We start from the raw sequence: 26,560 nt of genomic DNA on the forward strand, positions 1-26,560 counted from the left end.
TTTAACAAGATCTACTAAAGAATGACTAATTAATATGAAATCAATTCTAGATTGATGGTTGTATTTGTGATTTCTGTAGGAGACACCCTGTTTTTCCCCTACCCTTAACTTCCAAATATCTACATATCCAAACTGCTTCATAGCGTTTAACAAAACAGACCTTGATTTAGATGAAATTAGCGATCGACTATTGCAAGATTTATCCAGGGAGGGGTTCAGGACAATATTAAAATCACCCGCAAAAACCACAGGTTCTGGAAAAGACAAGAGGTGAGATAAAATTATCTCCAATGAAGACGGGTCGTCTTGATTGGGACCGTAATACCCCACCAAAGTTATCTGGGTACCCAAGATGGAAAGTGCTGCGATTACCCACCTGCCTGCAGGATCGACTTTGAAATCCAATACCCTAGCTCTGAGATATTTTTTAAAAATGATCGATACTCCTCTACAAGTCAAGGATTGCGATGTAGAAATTGCAAAGTCGATCCACTTATTACTTTTGACTACTGCGTCCATTTCATCCTGAGTCAAGTGCGTCTCCTGTAATAAAATGACCTGTGCCTCTGAGTCTCTAAGATATTGCAGTATTTTCCTAGCCCTGGGTTTAGTTCGCAGACCATTCACATTCCACGATAATATCTTTAAATTAGCCAAAGCCATGATGTTAAATAGCTGACCCTAAGAATACAAAGCCTCACGTAGGTGCCCACTTTTATCTGAGCTAACTTTATGGCAGACAACCACATATCCAAAGCAAGAAATAATAGAACGCTAAGATGGCGCAAGAGGAAATTTTTAATCGTTTTACCCCGTGACCCTCCCAACCCCCAACCCCACACCCCCTCCACCCCCCCCTGGAGAACCCGTGGTGTATCTAACCGGATCAAATCCAGCAGATGGCACCCCCAACACAAGCTCCCATGTTTCACACCCACCCCCGAACTGTGTTAAAGTCAAAAAAAAAAATTTGGAGTAACCGTTTATGTAAGCGGAAGGTGGTTAGGAAAGTAGTTGGGAGAATACACAAAGAAATTTCTTCTCCACCCTCTTTTTTTTTTTTTTCTTTTTTTTTTTCCTTCTCTTGTTATTTGTTGATTGTTATTTATTATTTTTCTTTTCCTCCCTCTTTTTTTTTTTTTTTTTAGTTATTGCTGTATATATATTTTTTTTTTACTTTCCCTTCCTTCCTTCTTTCCTTCCTTCCTTTATCATTCAACTCCCCTTCTCGAATAACGACATTCAAATGAGTGAACCTAGCCTTCAAAAATCAAATCCTTCCTCAATACTAACTTAACCCGTTGTCTTATTGCCTAGCTCTAAGAGGAGCTCGTCAGCTGCTTGCACTGTACTTATGTTAGACATTTTGTTGTTAAACATCACCCTCAAGACAGCCGGGAAGACCAACTGGGCGGTGGCTCCCAACTTTCTGAAAGCCTCAAGGCGCCTTCCAAACTCCCACTGTTTTCCTAACGTGGCCCTGGATAAATCTGACCTAATAAGGAAAGTAAATCCCTTTCCAGGCAGTGATTTTTGCTTCAGGGCTAAATTAAGAATCTGCTCTTTAAAGGCATAGGTATGGAAGTTGACGAGGATTTTGCGAGGCTTAGCTCTTTGCAGGTTACGCCTAAATGGGTCCCTATGGACCCTTTGAATGTCAACGGCCAGTTCTTCTGCTGTCTGATCTAGAGCCAGCGACTCCTTCAATAGCTGCACCACATAGGTTTTAACATCCAAGCCCTCAGAGCCCTCTGGTACATTGAGTATACGAATATTAGATCTTCTGGCATTGTTCTCTAAAACTTCCATCCTGTCTAATAGGGTCTGGTCGACCTTCCGCAGCTTGACAATTTCCTCCTCAGCCTTATCGAGGTGCGTGGACAACGCAGTGACTGTGTCTTCTAACTCTCCAGTCCTGGAAGTTAAACCATCGATCTTTTTGTCTAGGGACTCACAATAGGTGCGAATATCCATCTGGTTAGCGGAGGATTCTTCGAAGCCCTTTTTGATATCTTGGGAGAGGGAAGAAAACATTGCTAGTAAGGAGGCAGCGGAAACTGGACCCTCAATCTCATGATGACAAGCGGAGGCTTGTTGTTGTGCAAAATGTGGAGGAACAGCCAACCCTGCTCCAATTATGTCAACAGACTCCAGTTCTGCACTGCCCCCCTGAGGGGGGACTACTAAATTGAGAAAAATCCTAATTTTAAGACTTTCGGTATTCACAGAAGGCATTTAGGAGTCCTAAAGTTAGGAGTCCTACCTATACTACTACTAAACTGAGAAAAATCCTAATTTTAAGACTTTCGGTATTCACAGAAGGCATTTAGGAGTCCTAAAGTTAGGACTCCTAACTTCTGTGAATACCGAAATAAGTAAGTGCCTTCTGTGAATACCAAAATGAGTAAGTGCCTTCTGTGAATACCAAAATGGTAGTAAGTTTAGGATTTTGTCTTAAGTTAGTTCTGTGAATCGGGCCCATGGACTTCAATATAGGACCAGAACTCCCAGTTTTCACAACACGTGGATGCCCCCAGAAGCCTACCAAAATGTGTCAAAGATGGTCTGATCACAGAGGCGTGTCACTGGAGCCACACACTATACCAAACCCAACACTTAGACAATGAGATAATATCATACAACAAGATCAGAAAGACACAGCACAGATCAAGGCCTCTACCTGAAGGGGATGTCGGGAGGGAACAGAATATAAAATTCAGAGTTCGGATGCAAATTGTTTTCCTTTATAGTTTTGTTATATTATGTTTTTATTCGGGATTACGTTTCTCTGTACAGGCCTCAATCATAGCCGGTGGGCACACGGAAATTGTAGATGTGCTTCTGAATGGTGGTAAATGTTTAAATCTATCCGAATCCACACGGCCTGTATTGAATCAAACTTCAATATGATATGTTATGAAAAAAGAAAATCCAGGAAGCATAACAGCTCAAAATTATGGCTTTTTTATTCCCATTAAGAAGGAATGAGCTTGGACCAAAACATAATCAAGCTTCTATTATTACTGACATGAATGAGTAGAATCAGGCACTAGACACATTTGATTTTCGATGATTTTGTTTAGAGCGCCTTCCATACAAAGGTAGACTTAAATTGAATATGATAGATTGATTGTAGTTTTGCACCCACAGGGATAGTGCATTCCAATGGACGTAACTGGAAACAACAGAGGAGATTCGCTTTATCAACCCTGAGGAATTTTGGAATGGGTAAAAGGAGCCTGGAGGAACGGATCAACGAGGAGCTGAGATACCTAACAGATACAATAGAGCAAGAGAAAGGTGAGTGCCCTAGCAGATGTATATATGAGGTAGGAAACGCTGCCCTGGAGTGGTTCTTCATATAAGTGAAAAATATAGTGTAAGCGGGAGCCATCAAACAATTGAATCCTTGGAAGAGATCAAATGGTAGGTGTGCCCAGTGTCGAGTGCGCTCACAGTCTTATACCTGGTTTTCAGAAGGATGAGTAGGTAACAATAAGTCAAACAGCTGGAGATGATTTCATATGATTATTTGTATTTATTGTTCACATAAATTAAATATGATCAATACCGGACCAAGCCTTTGACAGACATGCTACTTAATGTGAAACTTGTTGGCTGAATTTTGTATCATAATATCATAAGATGGTTATCAGGAAAAAATCAAATGGTCCTGCCGAACAAGAATCATGAAGCACGTTCTATAGGAAAAACGTAGATTTCTACTAATAGTATGTTAATTAGTTTCTGTGTGCACATACTCAAAATTAATATTGATTTACTCAAAGTCAAGATGAAAATAAAAGTTCAATATACCAAACTTGGATCACAAAGGGAGTTATTTCATTAAGGCTGAAAGAAACACAGTGAAAAATAGTGTTTCAACATTTTTATAGCAATAATTACAAGCTGATTATGCAATCAGATCATTAACCTGAAATATAGAAGAAAATGTATAGATTTGTTTTCCATATAATGAAAACAACATATGCGAATTTACAATATCAATTGGCTTTTGCACCTTAACAAAAAAGATCATTAAGTAAATGTTTATCTTCATGTTAATAGCATGGCCACATGAAGTGTCCATGTTATTTTGTAACAGCGCATACAGATTATTGACTCACTCAATGTGTACAAATTAATTCTTGCATTTCCAGCCATCAGGGTTCACATTTGTATAATATCTTAATTCATGACAAACCTGTTATAAAGAACATTTCAGTGTCTCCTAATAAGATTTGGAATTTTTACTTGACATTATTATTTTTTTATTTAATAAATCTTTTTATTGACCACTTCAACAGGCAAGTATGAATGCCCCATGAAGCCATGGTACAATACTCACATAAAGCAGCCATATTTTGTCATATTTCCTAGGACAGCCCTGGGCTTTGTACACCAACTCATGCACCAATCCAGATCATTTTCCCACTCTCACAGTGTGGATGAGATGGAACGTTCCCATTTCCGAACAACGTCCTGCTGTGCCACAGCCAGGGCCACATTACAGAAGAGAAGCGTATACATTTCTAGTGTTTGCTCCCCCCAGATACCCAGGGTTATCAGTTGAGGCAGGAGCTGAATCTGCGCCTCCGTCACCCCTGACAAGCGTATCATCACTTTTTCCCAGAATCTCCTCACCAGCGGTCACTCCCACAATGTATGCAGCAAGGTATCCCTCTGACCCTAACCCCTCAAAAATAAGGTGGACCCTTCACACCCCATTTTGTACAGCCGTTCCCTTGTATGGTGCGCTCTGTGCAGTAATTTCAGCTCTACCAGATGGAAACCCGCTCCAATTGCCTCCTTTCTCGGGTAGGGGCAGCCATTTCCCCATGTGTCAACCTCCAGCCTGCCTAGATTCTGCTTCAACCTGTCTCTTAATGTATCTGGGGGCAGACTCAGGGCCAACAACATGGTGTAGATCTGTCAGATAGCATGTTTATGTAGGGGGGGGTGCCAGCATCTGGAACTCCATAGGTGACTCCTCCAGTAGATCAGAAAAAAGAGCCTCATGTTTTCCAATATTATATGTTGCATCGGCATATACCTAAGATATTGAGCTTCTGACAGATCATACTCTGCCTGCAGCTCCGGGAAGGGAATCAGCCCCCTGTCCCTCCAGACGTCCCCCACCACCGAAATTCCCAACAAATCCCAACATCTTTGACCCTCAATCCCTCTAAGCTCCCTGAGTGTCTACGACTCCCACAAAGGCATCAGCAGGCTAAGCCTCCCCTCCCAGCCTATAAGCTGTGCTACACTCCTTCATAAATCCATCACGAGGGCAGTCGTGAGGGGAGCGATTACGTTCTTACCCCGACCATATAGAGCCTCAGGTGGCCACCTATTGGTATCTTTACAAATAAAAAAATATATGAAACTGGTAAGTTACACCGTTCACTATTTATCATCCAGGCTTATAGGCCCTGAAAATGAGCTTTGGAATACCCACCCCTTTTCTTCTCAAACTCTGAATGGCTTTTTCACGACACAAACGCGTTTATGTACCAGAACCACATTCCCCATATAGGGGGTGGTACTGGCCCTCGTAATTTACAACTATAGCATGAAACAATGAGTAACTAACATCAGCTGTCAGTAAGGATAACAGTTACACAAATGGGCATCAATCAGGAAAACTTGGCAAGAGTATTTCTGGAATATACCGATAATAACAAATCATTTCTGCATACCAAAAAAAGAAAATTTCAAATTATGAAGCAATTTCCAAAAACACGAAAAACAGCATGAAAACTATGTTGTCATACATCACAGCTCTAAGGGTCACAACAGAAACTCATAAAAACCATGTTACATTACATATGAATTGGTCGAAGAAAATACAATAAAAAAACATGTATTTAAACACACCTAATTGCCCTTATTTAGCTATAAAAATGTGTAAAGTTGTAATCCAGTATTGTTCTTTAGTTCTCAGGTATCACCTCATCTATTAAAACCTATCTGATGTGTATCTAGGAATATAATGTGTTTAATAGCAACATTTAGTGCCACCATAACCCTCAATGCTATATACAGTTCTCCTAATTTCCTACTCAGATCCTCCTTGGTACTCTCCTAGAGAACTCTATTCACTGGTGTATTCTTTATTCAAGCCTACAGAATGTTTTGCTTCCTCCATTGACAGTAGCCGCTTTCAGGAAGGCAGGGGTGATATCCTGAATAACATTTTGTATTGCTGTGGTGTTTCCATGCATAGCTCCACATGCGTTGCCTGCCTCTCCATCTAATAAAGCACTTGTACAAGCTGCTTGGCAACCAGTCTAAGCCCACCCAATTGGTTCCATCTTTGTTTCTAATCTAATTTTGGTGGGTGGCTGCTCCCAAACTTTCAGTAGGGCGCCTCTTCCATCCACCACCTGCACCTCCCAGTCACCACTTACTCATAATAAAACATGTAGAGAGCTCCCTCTGAGGAACTTTATATTGAGCCTTTTAGGACAAATCTGATTCTTACTTCCACATAACTGTATTGTAGTAAAGGGCAGTCTTTCTAGCACTAAAAGCATTCCTTTCAGTGTAAAAACCAAAGTGGTGGTGATCACATAGACAATGCAGCCCTCTTCCTGCCAACCACTCACCTAGCTAAACTTCTCAATCCTCACATTTTTTAACCCATGATATGTTAAGGGCTTTAATGTTTTGACCTCATCCTACAAGTTATAAAGTATTAGACAATTGAAGTCACATGGCCAGTACTACATTTATCGAAAGATGATAATAGCAACACAGGAAATAAAACAAAACAAAATGTTGTCTTTTATACTGTTAATGCTCGCATTCTAATTATCACATGACATCTCCACTGTTAGACCAGGCACCATTGTAGTGGGTCTCCCTTCCATTTTGTTTTGCTGTTGCCTCCTGTGTTTTTGCTATGTTTTTGCTGGTGTAGATGCTTTGGGCACTTTGCTACTGCTGTTCAGTGCCAAAGTGCAAGTGCTCCCTATTGTAAATTGTTGTAATGGATTAGTGACTCCATGATTGGCTTTTTTGATTTACTTGTCAGATCCCAGTACAGTGCACCATGTATGCCAAGGGCCAGTAAATCAAATGCTGCTGGTGGGCTTGCAGCACTGGTTGTGCCATCCACAGAAGCAGCTTGTAATCTATGCCTCAGGGCTGCCATTACAGAGCCTGTGTGCAGTCTGGGACTGCCATGTCGACTTGGCAAGTACACCCACTTGCCAGTCCCTAAACTTTCCCTTTTCTACATATTAGTCACCCAAGGTAGGCAAAAAGTGCAGGGTGCATTGTATGTAAAAGGTAGGACATGCCCTGATGATGGTGTGGCATGTCCTGATAGTGAATTACAGCCAATTTCGTGTTTCACTATTGCAAGGATATCTGTTCCCATAGGCCAGAATGGACAGTTTGATTATAACATCTTATAATCCTAAATGACTCTAGGAACAAGATAGGAAAATAAAGTTTAGTATGCCTGAACTCAGAATGTTAAAATACATCTTTCAGTGTGTGTGATTTTTACATTCTGTGTTTTAAAATACCACTTTTAGAAAGTAGGTATTTTCTTGCCTAACCATTCAGCCTTCCTCTGCTAGGTTTGTGTATTCCATGTCTGGGTTGTGAGTGACAGGGGGCTGGAGAGAGCCTTGGCTCCAGGAGTCTGGTGGTTCAGGGCTGGGCTGAATAGGACCTGCATTGAATAGAGAGTAGGGGGAGGAGATTTCCTTTCACTGACCTGAGCACTCATAGAATAGAGAGTAGGGGGAGGAGTTTTCCTTTCAGCTACCTGGGCCAGGTCTTCTTTCAACAATGCTGTCTCCACCTCCTGCCAGGAAGCTGCCCAGGGAGGAAAGAACTGCTTTTGGCTGGGCACAGGCACCCTCTGCCTTCAGAGGGCAAAGGATTTTGTAGTATAAATTTGGGGCCCAGAACCCAGAACTTTAGATCACTTCTGGAAATCAAGACGAACCATTTGCCAAGGAGAAGAACTGGAGAAGTTGATGTTGCTGTGCTGTTGCTGTTGGGGTTGGCCTGCAGTGGTTACTTTATTGCCAAGGAAAGGAGACAAGGAACTTTGTGTGAACCTTTACTATCTTGAGGAAGATCTCCAAGGGCTTGTGACTGAGCTTGCCTCGTGTTCTGAAGTCGCTGGGACACAACGACTTCACCACCAGCTCCCCCTGAATTCCCTTGCTGGGAATTGTACCTGCAGTGAGGTGCCTGCTGTTGTTTGGGCCCTCTGAGAGACTGCGCGTCACTGGGAGCTGGATGTGCGGCGCAACGAGGAGAAGCATGTCGCCGCCACAGAGGTTGCCGTCGCTTTACCGGAGTGTTGTGTTTCGATTTAGATGTCCGTACATAGGTTTTCCTAAATCATGTCCTTATATAGGCACAATGCGCATTGCCCTTATTTAGTCATAGAATCCCAGTCCTTATTTAGGCATTAGCCATGTTATCCAAATACAGGCATGGTCACCTACATCCGTCCATCCCCACGTCACAACGAGTTCTTAGAAACCAGACCCTTAAGCCTTTGGAACTTTCCCTAGCTAGGATTATTGATTTCTCCAAGAACTCATCTATTATGCATGAACTACTATTCCTTAGGGGTTCATTCATGACGTCTTCCTCTGCCCGACTTTACGTCAATGCTAACATTCCTAAGCCCCTTCCAGGTATAAATATACCTTCCCTTACCATGGCATACCACGGCTCGGCTACACAGCTCGATACGGCTCGCCACGGCAAGTTCAGAAGAATTCGAGTCCCCACCTGACGCACTAGCCAGTCTCTGTCATCCCTGCTCGCAGAGAATCCAGCTTCCAGTGTTCTGATTCCCTTCGCCGGGTATTAGAGTTTGAAACTCGGAAAGAGATTCCCATCTTTCTCATTCTAAGGTATAGAGCAACCTAGAACCTAGAGGGACTCTTGGCATACAAACTTGGCATATGCAATACTATAGCATACAGCCCCCACTTCTTACCTTGCGCTACACTTAGGTTAGGTACACTGGGGTAGAACGATTTAGAGGTATCAAATGAGTATCTACTTTTTAGCCGTTGTTATTTATGTATATGTATATGAATATATGTCATAGCTAGAAGACAATGCTATTGCAGTATTATCTCTTCCTACTGCTTACGCTGTGCGTATTATATCTCGCATACTGTCTTGCGATTGTAACAGCTCATATCTCTTACACGAGAAACAAGACTGTTCAATACATTCTTTTATTGAAACGCCCATCTATCTATTTCTGTGTAACTCTGAAGAAACTAATCATGCACGATTGACTGAGTGAAACTGTTATCTGCTGTTTCCACGATTCTGAAACATGTTCCGATTCTAAGGGAAACAAAGTTTTCATGTTTATGCGGTTTCCAGAAACTACACCCTTCTTGTTTATTCAAGGAGTTTCTAGTGGCCTCTGAGTTAGCTGGCACACAAAGTAATTAAGTTTAATGTACTCGATAGAGGCATACTGACATCAGTCCTATGCCACAACTATAGTGTATATTATTCCAATGCGCAGAGCCTATAAGGGAAATAGGAACTACACTACATGGCGCCCAACGTGTTTGGTAAGGCACTAATTTAACGCTAGATACTGAAGTAACTCAGTTGTGCTTTTCTCAGAGACCCCTACTCATAATACTCCATAAAATGTCTGGAGTGGGTAGGGTTAATATCCGCCGTAGCTGAGAAGGACGAAAATCCTATGTATTAACTGTTTGGTTTGTTCAACGTTGAAGGATACAGTGTTCCAAAATATTGTGCACCTTATCTTTTTTTCCTTGAAACTTGTTCTACATTTTTCAAAAAACAATGTCCCAAAACGGGGATAATAATTCCGTGACCGGTGAGGCTGCGACTAACCAAGTCGTAACAGCTTTTAATCCCCCAGGTTTAAATGAAACCAATGAGGGTGTTATAAACATCCATCCAAATTTAAGGAGAGCCATCACTCTAAAACGTATAAAACATGGCCTAACACCAAGAGGTGGTAGAGCAGTTTTTGTGATAGAGGCGCATTAATCTTTTCAGACAGAGGTATTCTATTCATGGATAGTATTCCCAGAATCAAATCCAGTAACAAAAGTGTTTCACTTCTATAAAGAAGATGAACCACCTGAAGAATATATTCCTTTCAAGGATGTTGAAATTCCAACCACATATCAGGAACATAATCTCTGATTTAAAGGCACCCTAAACATTACAATCATATTACCAGGCTCGGTCCACTAGGTAGACCAGGAGAAACATGGCCGATTTTAGCTGGCTACACACCTCATCCTGACATCGAAGAGTTAATAAAAATTTACAGACAGTTAGTCCAATATGTCATGCGGACTTTCACAGTCCAACCACCATTAACCATTCCAAATCAAACCCATCACCAGGGGAATACACTAAAAATTACTCCACAGACTTTACACACAGTCATGGGTAAAATGCCCACAAAACATGAACAAATTCCATTCTGGATAGCTCAAAAAATTACTCAAATCAAAACAGTATTTCCTAATACTAGCCCTTATGAGAAACACAGAATCCTAACAATCTGTTTAACAATGGGGATGACACCACATCTGGAAGACTACACCACTTGGGGAACAGTCTTTGCTGCCATCCATACTAAAACACATGGCGTTCCATCTATTGTGGTAATACCTGATGTCTGAAACAAATTCAAAATGAATACGGGCCAGAGCCTGCTCTGAATTTAGGTATGAAATCACTAAAAAAACTTCGACCAGGTCTCAACAATAATATTATCTAATATTAAAGGGGAGGCAGCATCAGTGGCGATCCGCCAACGCTTAAGGGAATTTGATGAAACAGAACATCAACAAGAACTACCCAGAATAATAGAAAAATCCTATGAAGAATTAGGCAGAGATAGTTAGGGTGGAAAACCAGTTAAACCACAACTGTCTGAAGGTCCTGAGAAGGACTCTATTGAACACAATCCTACATCTTCTAAAAAGAAGTGGGAAAATAACAAACAACATTCAAAAGAGAAACAGTCTAAATCCCAAGGTAGGTTTCCTCAAAAGGAGCCCTCTGAAAGGAGGTATAACCTCAGGAATAGGGATAATGTGAGAAACCCTGTGCCAGTTTGATCTGTTTATCAGTGAGGTGAATAAATACCAATTGCATACAAATCACATTTGTATACACAAGCGGAAATGCGCTTCACTTCGACAGAAAAAATTCTGACAGCAGTTCAAACCGCTTTAGCAAAAGAAAGAGCTCTAGCTCAGGGGAAATGCATTATTGTCGTGACTCCGGTTCCAGCCTAAGAGGCAGCTACAAAAGCGAGCATTCCAAATGCAAAAGCTTTACATCCAAGATGGATACAATGGGTTAATTCTCTTGCTGCAACAGATGTTGAATATGTTTTTGATCCTTATTTAAAAACACAAGCATTCCTGCAATGTGAACATGAATGTACTCTGCCTATTGAGATTCTCACTCTTCATCAGTACGAATTTATAATTTATACTGATGGATCAGCACAACCCGCTACAGAAAGTAAGCAAGCTTACAGTGCAGCGTGCGCAATCATTAAAGGTCGCATGCTCGATGGTAAATTCCGACCAATGGTCACTAAAACACAATCTCTAGGAGATTTTACAGCTCGTGAGCTGAACTACAAGCATTCAAATTGGCACTTGAAAATACGGATCATGAATTCCCCACACTTATAGTGTGCGATTCTTTTTACTGTGTTCAATCATATACTTAATATTTACAGAGTTGGCTCCAAAATGGTTTCAAAGATGCAAAACGTGGCACAATCAAGCATAAAATGCTTTGGGAACAAGTAGTTCTGTTGTGAAACGGACTACAAAACACTCACGTGATACACACGCTGTGTCATCAACGTGATGGCGTTCGCGTTGCAGGGAATTAATTGGCTGACGTAGCTGCGAAGGGGGCTGTGCAAACGGCATCCGTAGCTGCGATCACTCTTTCAAAAACGAGAATAGACTGTGAGATATTATTGGCTGTCAATTCTTCAAGCAAAGGCAGTGGTGCAGCATTACCTAAAAAGTTTCCACTCAAATATTCGTATATAATTGATGCGAACAAAGTTTCGTTTGCTCGAATCCCAGGAGTGGGGGGTAGGGTAATTCCACACATGAGCAGCTTTGATTTATGAAGCACATCTGGGAGAGGGTCTGTCACATCAGGGGATCTCGAAAACTATGGTAACATTAAAAGAGATGTACTAGTGGCCTGAAATTAATACACTGATTCACATCTTCATCAATAACTGCATAGCCTGCAATAGAGATCACAGTGCAGAACGCCAACAGACACCAGGCTGCGAAGTAGCCTGCCCAGTACAGACACCATTGTTAGACAGTATTAGACTATGTACGCACAGGTGTCTGTTTGGAGAAATGCAATCCCAAAAACACGAAATCAAGGTTCCTATGGATGTGGCCTCAGCGCTCGGCTGACGCTCAAACTGTTATAAAAGATTTGCGAGTCTTTATCGGCACATACGCAATTGACACACTACATTCTGACCAGGGCCCTGCGTTTAGCTCTCAAGCTTATAAAGAAGCCATGGCCAGTTTGGGTGTTGCATTGCGGTACTCTTCTCCATTCCATCCTGAGGTAAATTCCATTGTGGAAAGGAAAAACCGGGACATAAAGCAGTCTATAACAGCTAGGGTATTAGGTTCGGGTGATTGGTGGGTCAAACATCTTTATCGGGTCCAACACTCATTAAACAATTTGCCAAGAAGTTCTCTAGGGGAGGGTCACTCCATATGAGGTCCTATTTGGGACAAGAATGTGGGTTCCGGATCATGAATGTAAAGGCACAGTGGTGGAAATTAAACCATTTGATATCAAAGATCGTTTGGCTGTTTTACAGGACTTAAATGAACTAAGATCGAAACAAAGCAACGTATTCCTGAAGCCAACCACTACTGGGGAAAATACAGCCATCCCAGCAAGGCCTGTCTGGATCCCAAAGCTTGGGGATCTAGTCAGAGAGAAGATCGCAGACAAGAAGGAATGTGGGCCGTCTTACAGACAACCAGTACCTGTCCTAGCCATCCACGGAACAAGAACAGTACTTCTGCCGCCCCTTGCTGGAAAAAAGGAGAAACGATTTGTGTTGATCGACCTCATCAAACCACACTATGTGGCCAATACTAAGCAGTAGGCTTTGTGGACTCCGACCAAGTAGCAGACACACTCCTCTAGCTACCATTCAAGAGGTTCAAACTGAAAGACTCATTACCATTGAGGAGTCAGCAGTAAGAAATGAAGGACTAAGCAACAATGCTATGGAACTCATTCCTCTTGAAACCCAAATAACAGTTCATCCTGATACACCTGTCTACACCAACGTAACACGTGATCAACTGGTGCCAGTGATTTCAACGAATCCTGATGCAATTTCAACTATTGACAAAACTTCCTCTGGCTATTTCATTAACTTTGATACGTTTTCTGAGGATCCAAGCGAGCCTGAAACGACGCAAGCCAAAAGAACTTTCAAAGAACGAGCACTTTTTTCATCTCCTAAAAAAGACTTATCTGGTTTTACCATGGATTGAACTATGGATTATTTCTGGAATACTTTTCTTTCTGCTTTGGCTAGCTGTAGTAATGACTCTGAGCATGCTGATAAATGAAAGATATATTCACTTGGACACAGAAAGTAAAAATGTGAACTTACTTTTGAAACCACACAAATCATCCCATCGTGAAGCGAGAGACTTGTCAGCAGTGAACATCACAGCCGTTCCTATACAAGATGGTATAGTTTGGGACAAAATGGATTATGATATATTCGGCCCGTCTGAACTTTTGAAGATTCCGCACTTATTTAAGATTTCATTAAGTGACTTTATTACCTCCAGTACCTATTCTGATGATTGGGACTTTGAGACTGTTAATAACATGATGTCTGATCTAGAAAGGTCTGCTGCTTTCTCTAACCATGAATACTTAGAGGGTTCAACAGACTATGAACAGCTTTATTGTTACAACCACTATGGTCATTATTTCTTGCATGGATCTGCAACACCTATAAATGTATTCATGTATAACTATTGGGAACATTGTCCTACACCACCAAGGGGTAGCTCAAAAACGTTTGCAATGAAGTTTCCATATTTTTCAGGGTACAATACATCCAATCCGGAAAAATTTTACTTTAAAAATGTGAACAATCCGGGAACGAAAAATATGTCGACCAATACAAAACTGATTTATTCTGCAGCCTTTATTGCCCAACTGTCTAGACAGGGTTTTGACTTTTGGAAAGACACAATTGACACAAAATCTGTCTGGGGTACACAAGATTGGTAAGTGCAGGGCATAGAAGCTTTGTTCAGAGCCTGCATCATCCCACAGCAAATAATGTTTTTGAATGACACTGTCCAACAAATGTCTTGCCTTGGGTTAGCCAAGATCAAAGACATGAACACACCGTCCATACCTACACCTGCAAGTAATAGCACTACACAGGGGGAGGTTGACGTACATACAATTTTACAAAACAACAGATCAGATCCTGAATGGGAAAAATGGTTGCTCTGGCCCACAGACACAAACATCTGTCAAGAAAGATTCCTGAACAGAATACAGGGTTTTACAATCAATAGGCCAGACCCACGTTATGTTAAAAGACAGCATCCAGGGGTAGTAACAACATACAGTGTAGGGACATTATGCCTGATTGGCTACAGACATCTACACTAGAGGATGTGAAACAACACTTATCTTTACTTAAAGAAGGCACAGACCTTAGGCATTTCTGGCTAGGTCCAAGAAAATCGTGTAAAAAACGGTCAAAAACGTTTCATATATGCCAGCATCTATGCTGCTTATAATGAAATATGGAAGGTTACCCAAGCAGATGCCGCCGAAAGAATTCAAGAAATTGATCATATTAATTTAGAGAAATCTCTTGCTGTGGTCGACAATGGGTTAACAACTCTGTCATTCAGGATATATTCACTGGGCAACATTGTATCCTCTAAGCTATAGACATTGTGGAACAAGATTTGGTCCTGCTGCGACAAGGCCAGTCTCAATTACGTTCTATTCTGTTATTAGGCTGGACGCCACAAAACTTGCGCGCAGGCTATGAGCCTTGGCGTATTCATCAACACGTCGTCTCTGTTTTCAGAATACAATCTCACTGATAAACAGATCAAACTGGCACAAAGGGGAGCAAAGTATACAGTGCTGAGCATTGAAAACTGGAAAATTGCCATTTACAGTAGCAGAAAAACCAGCTACCGAATGGATCATTCATGGCAAAATAACTCTGCCTGTTACAACTTTCCATTTTCAGTATTGCCTCAAACAAATGCAAGCAGGCAAATATGAAAGGTTGGGTAAAGAATACATCAAGACATCCTGGGATTTACCTTACACACACAGATGTGGGAGTGGGGGCGTGAAGTGTTTCTTAGCAGTACATACTGAGAAAATGCACTGAGAGGTTCACTCATATGTTGGGATATTAATTTACATGGGGCCTGTAGCGGTTCCACTGCAAATTTATCCTGCCACCTGCAAGGTTCACCAGCCGCTGTGATTAATCCAATGTTTGGTCAACTTTCAAATGGGAGTTACCACATGTTTAACGATCAGAGCTATTGTGGCATGTTGCCAGGTATCTCATATCTAGTAACGGTTGGCTCCAGGGTCAGTTGCTGTATGCAAGTTTTGTTCCCCCAAATAGACACAGTCAGGGAGTTGCCTTTATGACCTTCACTGAACATCTCTTCTATACGAATTGATACTTTATTCCTTAATGGCTCCGGTTTTAATATGCTTTGTTGTTGTATAAATAATGTCATCTACTTTGGCTTACAATATTATTATGCAAAATCTTCGTTTTAATTATCATATTTTTGTATGCCTCTGCACTTTGATGGTCTCAACGATCGAATAAAGTTAATGATGATGATGAGGATACTTTAAGCAGAATGAAAGCCATTCTTTTACAACAGACCGTGCCTTTGACCTCGGCCGAAGAAACCTATCATCTACAAATTGCAAGGACTTCGGCTGAGATACAGGCTCTGTTACGTACAAACTGCGCTACACATTTCACAGAAATGTTAGGACGTATCTTATACATGTCTGATACGAGCGGTATTGTGCATGTATTTAAGACCATATGTTCGGGACTGTTAACACCTTTTCAAGCAGTCCTCAGAATCAGTCCAAACTTCGTGCATTCGTTGTTTGGTGGTCTGACACTAATTCTATCACTCGTTGCAGGAATCCTGTTTTTATTCCTACTACTACGCTATGGCAAGCCAATCCACCAGCGTCACTCCCAGCACCTTGGAGAAAGCTCTCCTGGAAAGGAAGTGTCATGAGCGTATAGTACAACTTTTGGGCTTACCTCATCTACGAGAATTAAATACCACATGGTTTCTGTCATTCAGATCAATCTGGCAACATTGCATCTTACCTGTTCTACGCTGCCTGCTTTGCGGTGAAGTATGCGTGCTAGACATCTGTCTGACACTCCCATCAGTCATGCCAACGGATATCAATACTCTGCTGGACCCGATAATGGCTCACGCTCTGTGTTGTCCCCGGAGGCTACCAATCCTGATGACGGCATTCGGTGAGATCTCACAGATGCAACATGCTACTGCTGAGGTACGAGATGGATCAACAGGCACACAGGTAACATCGGAAACGAACATTGCTACTGGCGATGCTTCACATCTATGTGCAGTTAATCTTCTAAACGAGGTATTCCAACTATCACCGACATCGGTAGACGATCTTTTGTCTACAGGAATAGAGGATTTCATGTTTTCACCAGTCCCTTACACTGACTTTTGATTCGGCTCACAGTGTACCGGGAAAGCGATGAATTTGGCCTTCATTTTTTCAAAAACATTGCCAAAACTAAATTTGAATTTTTTCTTTTTATGGCAAAGTAATCTGCTTACAGTAGAACTATTCATAGAGAACAGACTTCTTTGAACACTTCCAGGGACACATTGTCACCTTTATTCACCACAATTTCATTTATGTACCATGACATGAAATGGCTTTGACCTTTTCTTCTGTATTCGTGAGCCATTTCATCACTGTATATATTTATGTTCATTCATTTAGCATTACTATAAACATATGCTTAGAATGGAACATTGCTTTGAATATGTACAGCACTTTTGCATTTCATGTCTAGCAAAAGTTTTTTAACAAAGACTTATTTTAGTATGCTTTTACAAAGGTTTTTAGCAACATAGTAGTCAATTTTAAATGTTTAGCATTTCATGTTTAGCATTTAGTACTATTGATCATTCGAAAGTGGAGTGGGTGTATCGATTTAGATGTCCGTACATAAGTTTTCCTAAATAATGTCCTTATATAGGCACAATTCGCATTGCCCTTATTTAGGCATAGAATCCCAGTCCTTATTTAGGCATTAGCCATGCTATCCAAATACAGGCATGGTCACCTACATCCATCCATCCCCACGTCAAAACGAGTTCTTAGAAACCAGACCTTTAAGCCTTTGGGACTTTCCCTAGCTAGGATTATTGATTTCTCCAAGCACTCATCTATTATGCATAAACTACTATTCCTTAGGGGTTCATTATTGACGTCTTCCTCTGCCCGACTTTACGTCAATGCCAACATTCCTAAGCACCTTCAAGGTATAAATATACCTTCCCTTACCATGGCAAACTACTGCTCGGCTACACATCTCGATACGGCTTGCCACGGCAAGTTCGGAAGAATTCAAGTCCCCGCCTGACGCACTGACCAGCCACTGTCATCCCTGCTCGCAGAGAATCCAGCTTCCAGTGTTCTGACTCCCTTCGCGGGGTGTTAGAGTTTGAGACCCGGAAAGAGATTCCCACCTCTCTCATTCTAAGGTATGGAGCTGACTAGAACCTAGAGGGACTTTTGGCATACAAGCTTGGCATACAAACTTGGCATATGCAATACTATAACATACAGCACCTACTTCTTACCTTGCGCTACACTTAGGTTAGGAACACTGGGGTAGAACGATTTAGAAGTATCAAACGAGTATCCACTTTTTAGCCTATGTTATTTATGTATATGTATATGAATATATGTCATAGCTAGAAGACAATGCTATTGCAGTATTATCTCTTCCTACTGCTTACGCTGTACGTATTATAACCCCCATACTGTCTTGCGATTGTAACAGCTCATATCTCTTACACAAGAAACAAGACCGTTCAATAAAATCTTTCATTGAAACGCCCGTCTATCTATTTCAGTGTAATTCTGAAGAAACTAAGCACGCACGAGTGACTGAGTGAAACTGTTATCTGTTGTTCCCACGATTCTGAGACATGTTCCGATTCTAAGGGAAACAAAGTTGTCATGTTTATGCGGTTTCCAGAAATGACTCCCTTCTTGTTTATTCAAGGAGTTTCTAGTGGCCTCTGAGTTAGCTGGCACACAAAGTAATTCAGTTTAATGTACTTGATAGAGGCATACTGACATCAGTCCTATGCCACAACTATAGTGTATATTATTCCAATGCGCAGATCCTATAAGGAAAATAGGAACTACACTACAGGAGAAGCGTGCCGTAGGGCCTGTTGCGGCTCCAAAGTTCATCGATATCGCCGCACGGCCGTTAGGCATGCACGCATCGCATCCACACTGTCGCATCGCACCGGATCGTCGTATCGCATCGAGGCGCCATCTTGTCGCATCGCACCGGATCACAGTAAGAAACCGACACATCACCTTCTCTCCGGTAAGGATCCGACGCATCACCTCCCCCGAAGCAAGGAACCGATGCATCACCTTCCCTGCGACCTTTTTGTTTGTATTGCATGACACATCCAAGGTACTTTGAGAGTAAAGTGTTGCATTTACCATCTACATTGAACTAAGCTATTTCTCCCACTTTAAAGACATATTTTGATTACAGTATTGTGGATTTGTGTCGTTTGGTCTTGTGTTAAGTCTAGTAAAGATTACTTATTTTTATAAACTGGTGTGGTGTCCATTTGTAGTGTTTTCACTGTATTACTGTATGTGTTCACAAATGCTCAACACACTGCCTCTGAGATAAGCCTGTCTGCTCGTGTCAAGCTACCAAGGGGTTGAGCAGGGGTTATCCAGGAGTGTACCCCCCTTTCCCTGACTAGAAGCAAGGGTCCATATTTGAACGAAGGTGCAAGTCATTGCCAACTAGAGACCCCCATTTCTAACATCCACTATTTGTGTTTTTCCATGGTCCTTCAACTTTTGGGAAGAGGGGACAAATCTGATATTCAGCTATGAATTTTGTAAGGTAAATGAGAATCAGATTGTATAAGGGTTTGCAATGTCTGTTTACAGTTCTGAGTCTCTTACTGATTGTCCATTTAGATGTTCGAACATCTAGAGAGATTTTCTAAGGAGCGATTACTTATTCACAGTTGACAGCTTGGCTCATCTCGACTCGTATATATTTTTGTTATCTTTACATTCAGGAGACTCATGAAAAACATTCCTCATTACCACCTGCAAACTCAACATATGTTTTGGAATATAAAGAAAAACAAATTTGTTTGAGAATGTCCTAATATGCCATGCAGCTGTTTTAGAGCATTTGGTACCACAACTCCTATGTAGAAATGTACAGATGTATTATTTCCAAATTTATGGTAGCCCCATAAATCCTAACCTTGAATTTCCTTTTCTGATTTATCAGTTATTTTATGAGATACTGAGTACAATATTGCTGATATATGTGAAAGACATATATCAACATTTAGAATAAAATGTAATGTCTCTACAGCGAAAATATTTTCTCCATGGAGAAACTCTTTCTCCTCCACCCTTTCCAATTTTTATGGCACCAAAGAACAAAGCTATTGCAGAACACCACTTAAAGAGTATAACAATCCAAAAACTGTACTGGATAGATAATAAACAAAGTCCGATTGTTTTTTCAAAAATTCCCAGCACACGATCAATTAGCAAGATCGTGTGCTGGGAATTTTTGAAAAAACAATAAAAAGAGAATGAAAACCAACAGATGATTTCTTTCGACTACCTGTATTTTCTGTATACGTGATGTCTCATTAGATTGCCTTCACAAATTTTTATACAGAATTGCATTGGAACTCGGACCTTGTTTATTATCTATCCAGTACTGTTTTTGGATTGTTTTACTCTATAAGTGGTGTGCTGCAATAGCTTTATTCTTTGGTACATTTGCATGCATGTTAGTTGCTAACGTGCTAATAGCACCTTTGGGTAGTAGGTGCTACTATAGCACCCCGGCCAGATTATATTGATTGATTTATTCACACTTATTTGACTAGTTGCAAATACATATTATAGATTGATTGTGTGGTTTCTTTCCTCTTAGGGACCACTACTACCTACCTTCTCCTTTTTTCCCAATTTTTATGGTGTTCACCCTGCAAATATATTACTCATGCACTTGATGCAAGGACATAATCTACAGTCATTTTCAGGGTGAATTTAACTTAAAAGCTTTGTAATTTTCCACAACAACTTCTGAGTTTGCGGGTGTCTACTATGTTTTACACAATCCTCCACTCTGCAATATGTACAGACCAGCCCCTATGAGCACATTTACCCACTTAATAACTTCCATGTTGCTGTTGCATTTTTCCATGTGAGCCAATCCATTTATTAATGCAAAATCATATTCTGTTTCCTTTTACATTTAGTATTTATGGAGTTCCTACCCTACGTTTTACGAGTGCAATAGTACATGGCGCCAGGTCATTATTAGAACTGCTGTGACTTCAGCAACTTCTTGAAGTTAAGATGTTAATCCATGGTGCGCAAGTTAGATGCGTAAACACCTTTGTGAACCTGACCAATAATCCATTATGTTTAAGCTTACGCATGAAGTGGCAGTTCCAGCTTGCATTAAAAATATAAGTGCTCTCCGTTACATTGAGCATCATAAGCCCTAGGATGTAATCTGACCTTTATTTTGTTTACACTTCAATTTTAGGGCAGCCATTTGACCCACACTATTACATCAATAGCAGTGTTTCTAATGTTATCTGTGCCATAACATTTGGAGATCGCTTTGACTATCAGGACCCAGAGTTCCAGGAAATACTTCATATATTAGGTGAAACGTCAAAGCTTCACATGACCGTAACTGCTCAGGTAAGCAGAAGTTATTCCACGCTTGTACTTGTGACCATTTATTATTGTGCCACATTAATGCGATGAACTTTGTATGCTATTTGTTCTGACTCTCAACATACAGTATATAAAAGGTACCAACAGAAAGGCTCTGTGATAAAGCATATTTTACTTCTTCTGGAAGTCCCTTTTTGACAGTAATAACTTTTTAAAAACTGAAAAATCAAATTATCTGTGGAGCTTGCCTTCTTTCTATATATATTTCCTGCTGACACTAGGTATAATACCTGAACTGAGTTGCAGTGAATGAGAGAACAGAGCAAGTCCACATTGCCTAAGAAGCAAAGTCTTGACCAAGGGAATCCTGATAACTGCAGACCTTTATTCCCTGGGCTATATCTGGATAAGCCATCTGGAATAACAGCCTTTCCACATATCCTAACTCTGCTTGAGCAAACAACCTCCTCTGACACAGACAAATAAAATTCAGACCTTGGCAAGGCAGTGAAATCTCATTATTTTTTACCCAAGATCACCACCTAAAAAGTTTGACTCTAATGGCGTCACCACCCTTCTCCTATTTGACCTCTTGTCAAGGAATTCATGGTATTGTTTAAATGGATCAATTCTTACCTTGATACAGTCCACAGTATCATCACCATTCTCCAATACTGCTCTGCACCTTTTACCCCTCAGCTAGGCTTCCATCAAAGATCAACCACCACTCTCACACTCATCATGCTATACCTGTCCTTCCTTCTGCAGCTCATTCTGATCTCACCTGGAGCACCCATGCCTATGACATCCAGATCATCTCAGACATGGATACCCCACCCCTCGGTCAGTACCATTAAAAAGTAGATCAGTTGATGCTATTGAACCATCCACAATTGAGATTCTGAACTGTGGTGCATGACATAACAATGATCCTACCACTGCCTGGCCCAAGGCATCTGACTGCTTGCTAACCACTTGAATAAAGTGAAGAATGTGGCTGTGAGTTTGAATTTCAAGCTCTCCAATTGAAAAGAGGTTAAACAAGGTACCAAAGAGTTATTCTGCACCAAAAGACTATGCTGCAGTAAGGTTTTTCCCATCGGGTCCATGCCACTGTAATCATATATAAATCATGTCTTTCACAGGCCAGTAAACTATATTTTAGAGCCCCTTGTTTTCTATTTCAAAGGTTACAACAAATCTAGAACACAGTGACTAGAAAAGTTCTAAACTTGAACAGATGTGACACTATGCCCTGCACTGGTTACCCGTGCAAACATTATCTATATGTAGACACTTTGGGGTCTATTAGGATGGCGGGCGGATCGCCACTGCCTGTATGGCGGTGGCGATACGCCCGCCATTTCCGTTCACCCACCTAACATTTCTCCCCCGCCATATTATGATAGCGGTGGGGACCCAGGCGGATGGAAAGACCGTCCGCCAGTTTTCTGCCGGTAGGCAATCCACCCGATTGCCTACCGGGCGGAAAAGACCTGCAATATGGTGGTGGTGCCTTCCAGGCACCGCCATCCATATTACGATGTTGGTTCTGTTGGGTTTCTGAAAGCTATTTCCTCAGCGCACTAAGTGTTGCATAGCCCAACTTTTCATAGGGCCTGGATATCACACACGCCTAAACACATGCACAACGTTATCACGAATAATCACAATAACACGTTCTGTGCATATCAACTTTGCATTTTATCTGAATTAATTCATTCAAATGTATTCATCTTTTCAAAGGTACAAAAAACGGCTCTTCACAATAGGTGAAATAAATAGTGCTCATGTGACATATATGCCTAAGTGCAAAAACAATTTGTGCAGTATATACAAGGTGGTTCAGGATTTATATACAAGGGAAAGAACAAGGTTTATGATGGCCAGACTCGTAACCATGAGCCCTGGTTGCTATTAATGCTCCTTTTGGTATGCAGGGCCTTGGTCAGTCTGAGCCTTGTTGTATCATCGACGTTTCAGCCCACAATGTGCTCCCTAAAACCAACTCTGTGCATAGCATTACAACCAGACGTGTCTGTGGGCCCTTGCTGACTACGCCTGCGGCCTACACTGCGGTCCAGCAGGCCTCACACCAATCGAATCCAGTCCGTATCAGGCAGGGCACGGCATCGTTGCAGGCTGCACACACACTCAGCTCTGGTGCTTCTACCTCTGTCAACCACAAGTCATCCCCACATGCCATTTCAACGTTGTGTGTTAGGAGGAGCTTGCTCAACAGCAGTTGGCCCGAGCTGACCGCTGCCTTTATGGCAGATTTTATACCACTGTACTCCCTTCGATGTGGTGGTACCAACTCTATGCCTAGCATCCGAACGACACCTGTCTGTGGTCCCTTGTTGACTACTGCCTTTGGCCTACACTGCAGTCGAGTAGGTCACACACTTGGAACTGAGTCTTGATTTCTGTATGGCAGAGGTCACATAACTGTACGCAAGGAGATGAGTAAGAGGAAGACGTTCAGTCCGGTGGTAAAAAAAGATCCTCGTTACGGAGGTGATCGAACACTACCGACAACAGCTCTGGTGCCACTAACTCTGTGCATCGCAAGCCAACGACACGTGGCTGTGGGCCCATGCTGACCTCTAACTCCGGCCTACACTGCGGTTGAGTAGGTCAAACATTTGGATCTGAGCCTTGATTTATTTATGGCAGAGTTTATATCATAGTACAGGCCTCATCGCAGACTGCATCCCCTTTCAGCCCTGGTGCCACTGACTCTGTGCCCCGAAATTCATGGACACTCTCTGGTTGAACTTTGGTGGCATCTGAGTCTATGGCCTGGAGGTTTTGTTCATCATCATGTATCTGATACTGACTTGTTGGTAAAAAGGAGTCTGTAGAATTCTCCTCCTTCATTTGCCTGTTTCGGCTTGCTTCTGCCCTCTGCATCATGCCCTGGTAGGACACCTTCCACTGTTTCCCGAAACATACCGCGACATTCACCTTAGACATCAACGAGGACCCGCTCAGCTCGCGTGGCCCTACTTCAGTGCACCGTAAGTCATCGTCCCATGGCAGTATGCCGGCCGCAAGGCGTCCCGGGCCACTAACTCTGTGCAGCTCAAGTAATGGACCCTGTCTGATTGACTATTGGATGGCCTCTGTGTCGATGGCCTGGGGCTCATCAATGCCATGTGTCTGTGGCCCTGCACTGTCCACTGCTCCGGCCTAAACTGCGGTCCACCAGGGCTCACACATCAAATCGAGACCTGACCTGCCCGGACAATGCACCACCGCAGGATGCACACGCCACCACCGCCAGGACCGCCTCCAACCAACAACTGCCAGAGTCGTAAGAGTCTTACAGCCAGACTATCTGAGTTGCTCACACATGTCTTGGATGCCATCATCAGCTTGGTACCCTGCTCAGCTCTTCAGGTGCCACCAACTCAGTACACCACAACTCATGGACCCTTTACAATAGATCTTTTTTGATGTGGACAGCTCATACAACAATGTTACTTCAGGCAGTGGGGAAGACCTGGGACGATGATGGGGAACATGTGGCCGGTGTGCGGAGGGGTGAAGGCACGGACAATGGGAGGGCAGGAGGCAACAACCAGAAGACAGCAATGCAGACTGGAGGTGGTAATCCAGCTACACACCAGGAGCTATGAATGAGGTATGTGCTGTGGACTGCAGACACACTATGTCACCTCAGGCAGTGGCGAAGACCTGGGATGATGATGGGGAAGATGTGCAGGTGTAACACACCCTACTGCAGCTGCAGCTGCAGCTGCAGCAGGAATATCCCGAAGGGACACAATCTTGGTCAATTTCTTTACATGAGCACGATCAGCTCTGGTGCCCCTACCTCAGTGCGCTGCGTCTCACAGACCCTTCTAATTGGATATTGGGTGACCTCTGTACTTGCTCCGGCTACCAACATGATGCTTCACAGTTTTTTGTGTTATGAGTATCTTAACCTGCTTAAAAGATCTGCCACCTTGTTCTGCACTCCAGGCATATATTGCATACTATAATCAAAATCAAGTGATGTTGCTGATATTCTTGCCAAATAGGGAGAAGCAGAGTATAAACCCTTGGCAGAAAGGACCTTGGTAAGTGGCTTTTGATCTCTCCTCAACATCACATGGCTACCCAAAATGTAGGCTTAACAGTGTTCTAACCCCCACACACAAGCCAAAGCTTCTTGCTCGATCACTGAGTTCTTTTCTTCAGTGGGAGGTAAGCGAGCATGACCCAAACACTTCTACGCACACTTTACATTCCTCATTAATTTGAGATAGTACAGCACTGATGCCCTTACTGCTCGCATCGGTAGTGACCGTAGATCTTAAAGTAGGCTCAAACTCCTGCAAGGGAATAGCAGTGCAGATTTCATGTTTCACTAACTCCAATTCCTGCTGACACTCTACAGACCACTCACATTTTTTCCTGTTCTTGAGGATTTGTCTGATTCTGTACGTTTTCCTAGAAACATTTTCTACAAACTTTTAAAATAATTCAACTAGCACCAAGAAAGCTCTGACTTTGTCTTTACTGCTGAGTGCTAGGGTTTCATTATTGCCTCTAGCAATTCTCTCTTTACTCTAATACCAATTATAGACCCTTCATGACCTAAGTATGTCACACTTTGTTTTGAAAACTTACATTTTTTTTATTCAGCAGTCAAACCTTTGGATTATAAAATATCCATTACTCTCCTGACAGTTTAGCAATGTTCAACTGTGATCTTCCCCATGATTAAAATGTTATCTTGGAAAAACATGACATTGATGACATCCTTGAATAATTTAAACATTATGCGCTTCAACATTGTTGCAGCGGAAGCCAACCCAAATGGAACTTGCACATACCTAAAACATCTGAAAGGAGTAATAAATGTAGTAACACTCCTGCTGTTTTTATGTAATGGAACTTGGTGGTAGGCTGCAGTGAGGTCAATAGTAGTGCACCATCTGATCCCGTTAGTGACAAAAGCATTTCTCTTATTTTTGGTAAAGGAAATTGGTATACAATGATGTTCCTATTTAGATCTCTCATTTCCACACACAATCGAAGTTTTCTGTTTGCTTTGCAGGCAATAACCGAAGGAGAAACCCACTCCGATGCTTCCACTCTATCAATGACTCCTTCAATGCATAACTTTTCTAATTCACATTTGACTTCCTCCCTTAAGGCTAGTAATATGTTCCTCACCTAATGTATATGGGGACTAGCATTATGTTTTATCATGATACTGTGGTGAAATCCTTTCATTTCTCCAATTGCACCCGAAAACTTTTCTGGATATTCCTTCAACACGTCTTGTTCCAGCTTCACCATTGGTTAAATTGCCAAAACGAGCTTTGGGCTGTTGGGATCAAGTACAATACCCAATTCCCCTTGATCCCACCAAGCAAAAACCAAAGAACCTGCTTCTGCAACCTACAGTTTACCTTCTGATACTCTATTT

The 26,560-nt window shown here is 41.9% G+C and overlaps 1 protein-coding gene across 3 annotated transcripts in view; it reads left to right on the forward strand.

Annotated features, from left to right (window-relative positions):
• The window catches only part of LOC146834882 (cytochrome P450 2J2-like), a 630,312-nt gene that overhangs the window by 260,188 nt on the left and 343,564 nt on the right, over window positions 1-26,560 (forward strand). For all 3 annotated transcript variants that reach the window (XM_085602487.1, XM_085602486.1, XM_085602485.1), the window contains exons 3-4: window positions 3,151-3,300; window positions 20,981-21,141. In XM_085602487.1, coding sequence (XP_085458613.1) covers window positions 3,151-3,300; window positions 20,981-21,141 — 311 coding nt within the window. The remainder of the gene's footprint in view (window positions 1-3,150; window positions 3,301-20,980; window positions 21,142-26,560) is intronic.

Source organism: Triturus cristatus, chromosome 4_2 (assembly GCF_964204655.1).
Source record: "Triturus cristatus chromosome 4_2, aTriCri1.1, whole genome shotgun sequence".
NCBI classification, from domain to species: Eukaryota; Metazoa; Chordata; class Amphibia; order Caudata; family Salamandridae; genus Triturus; species Triturus cristatus.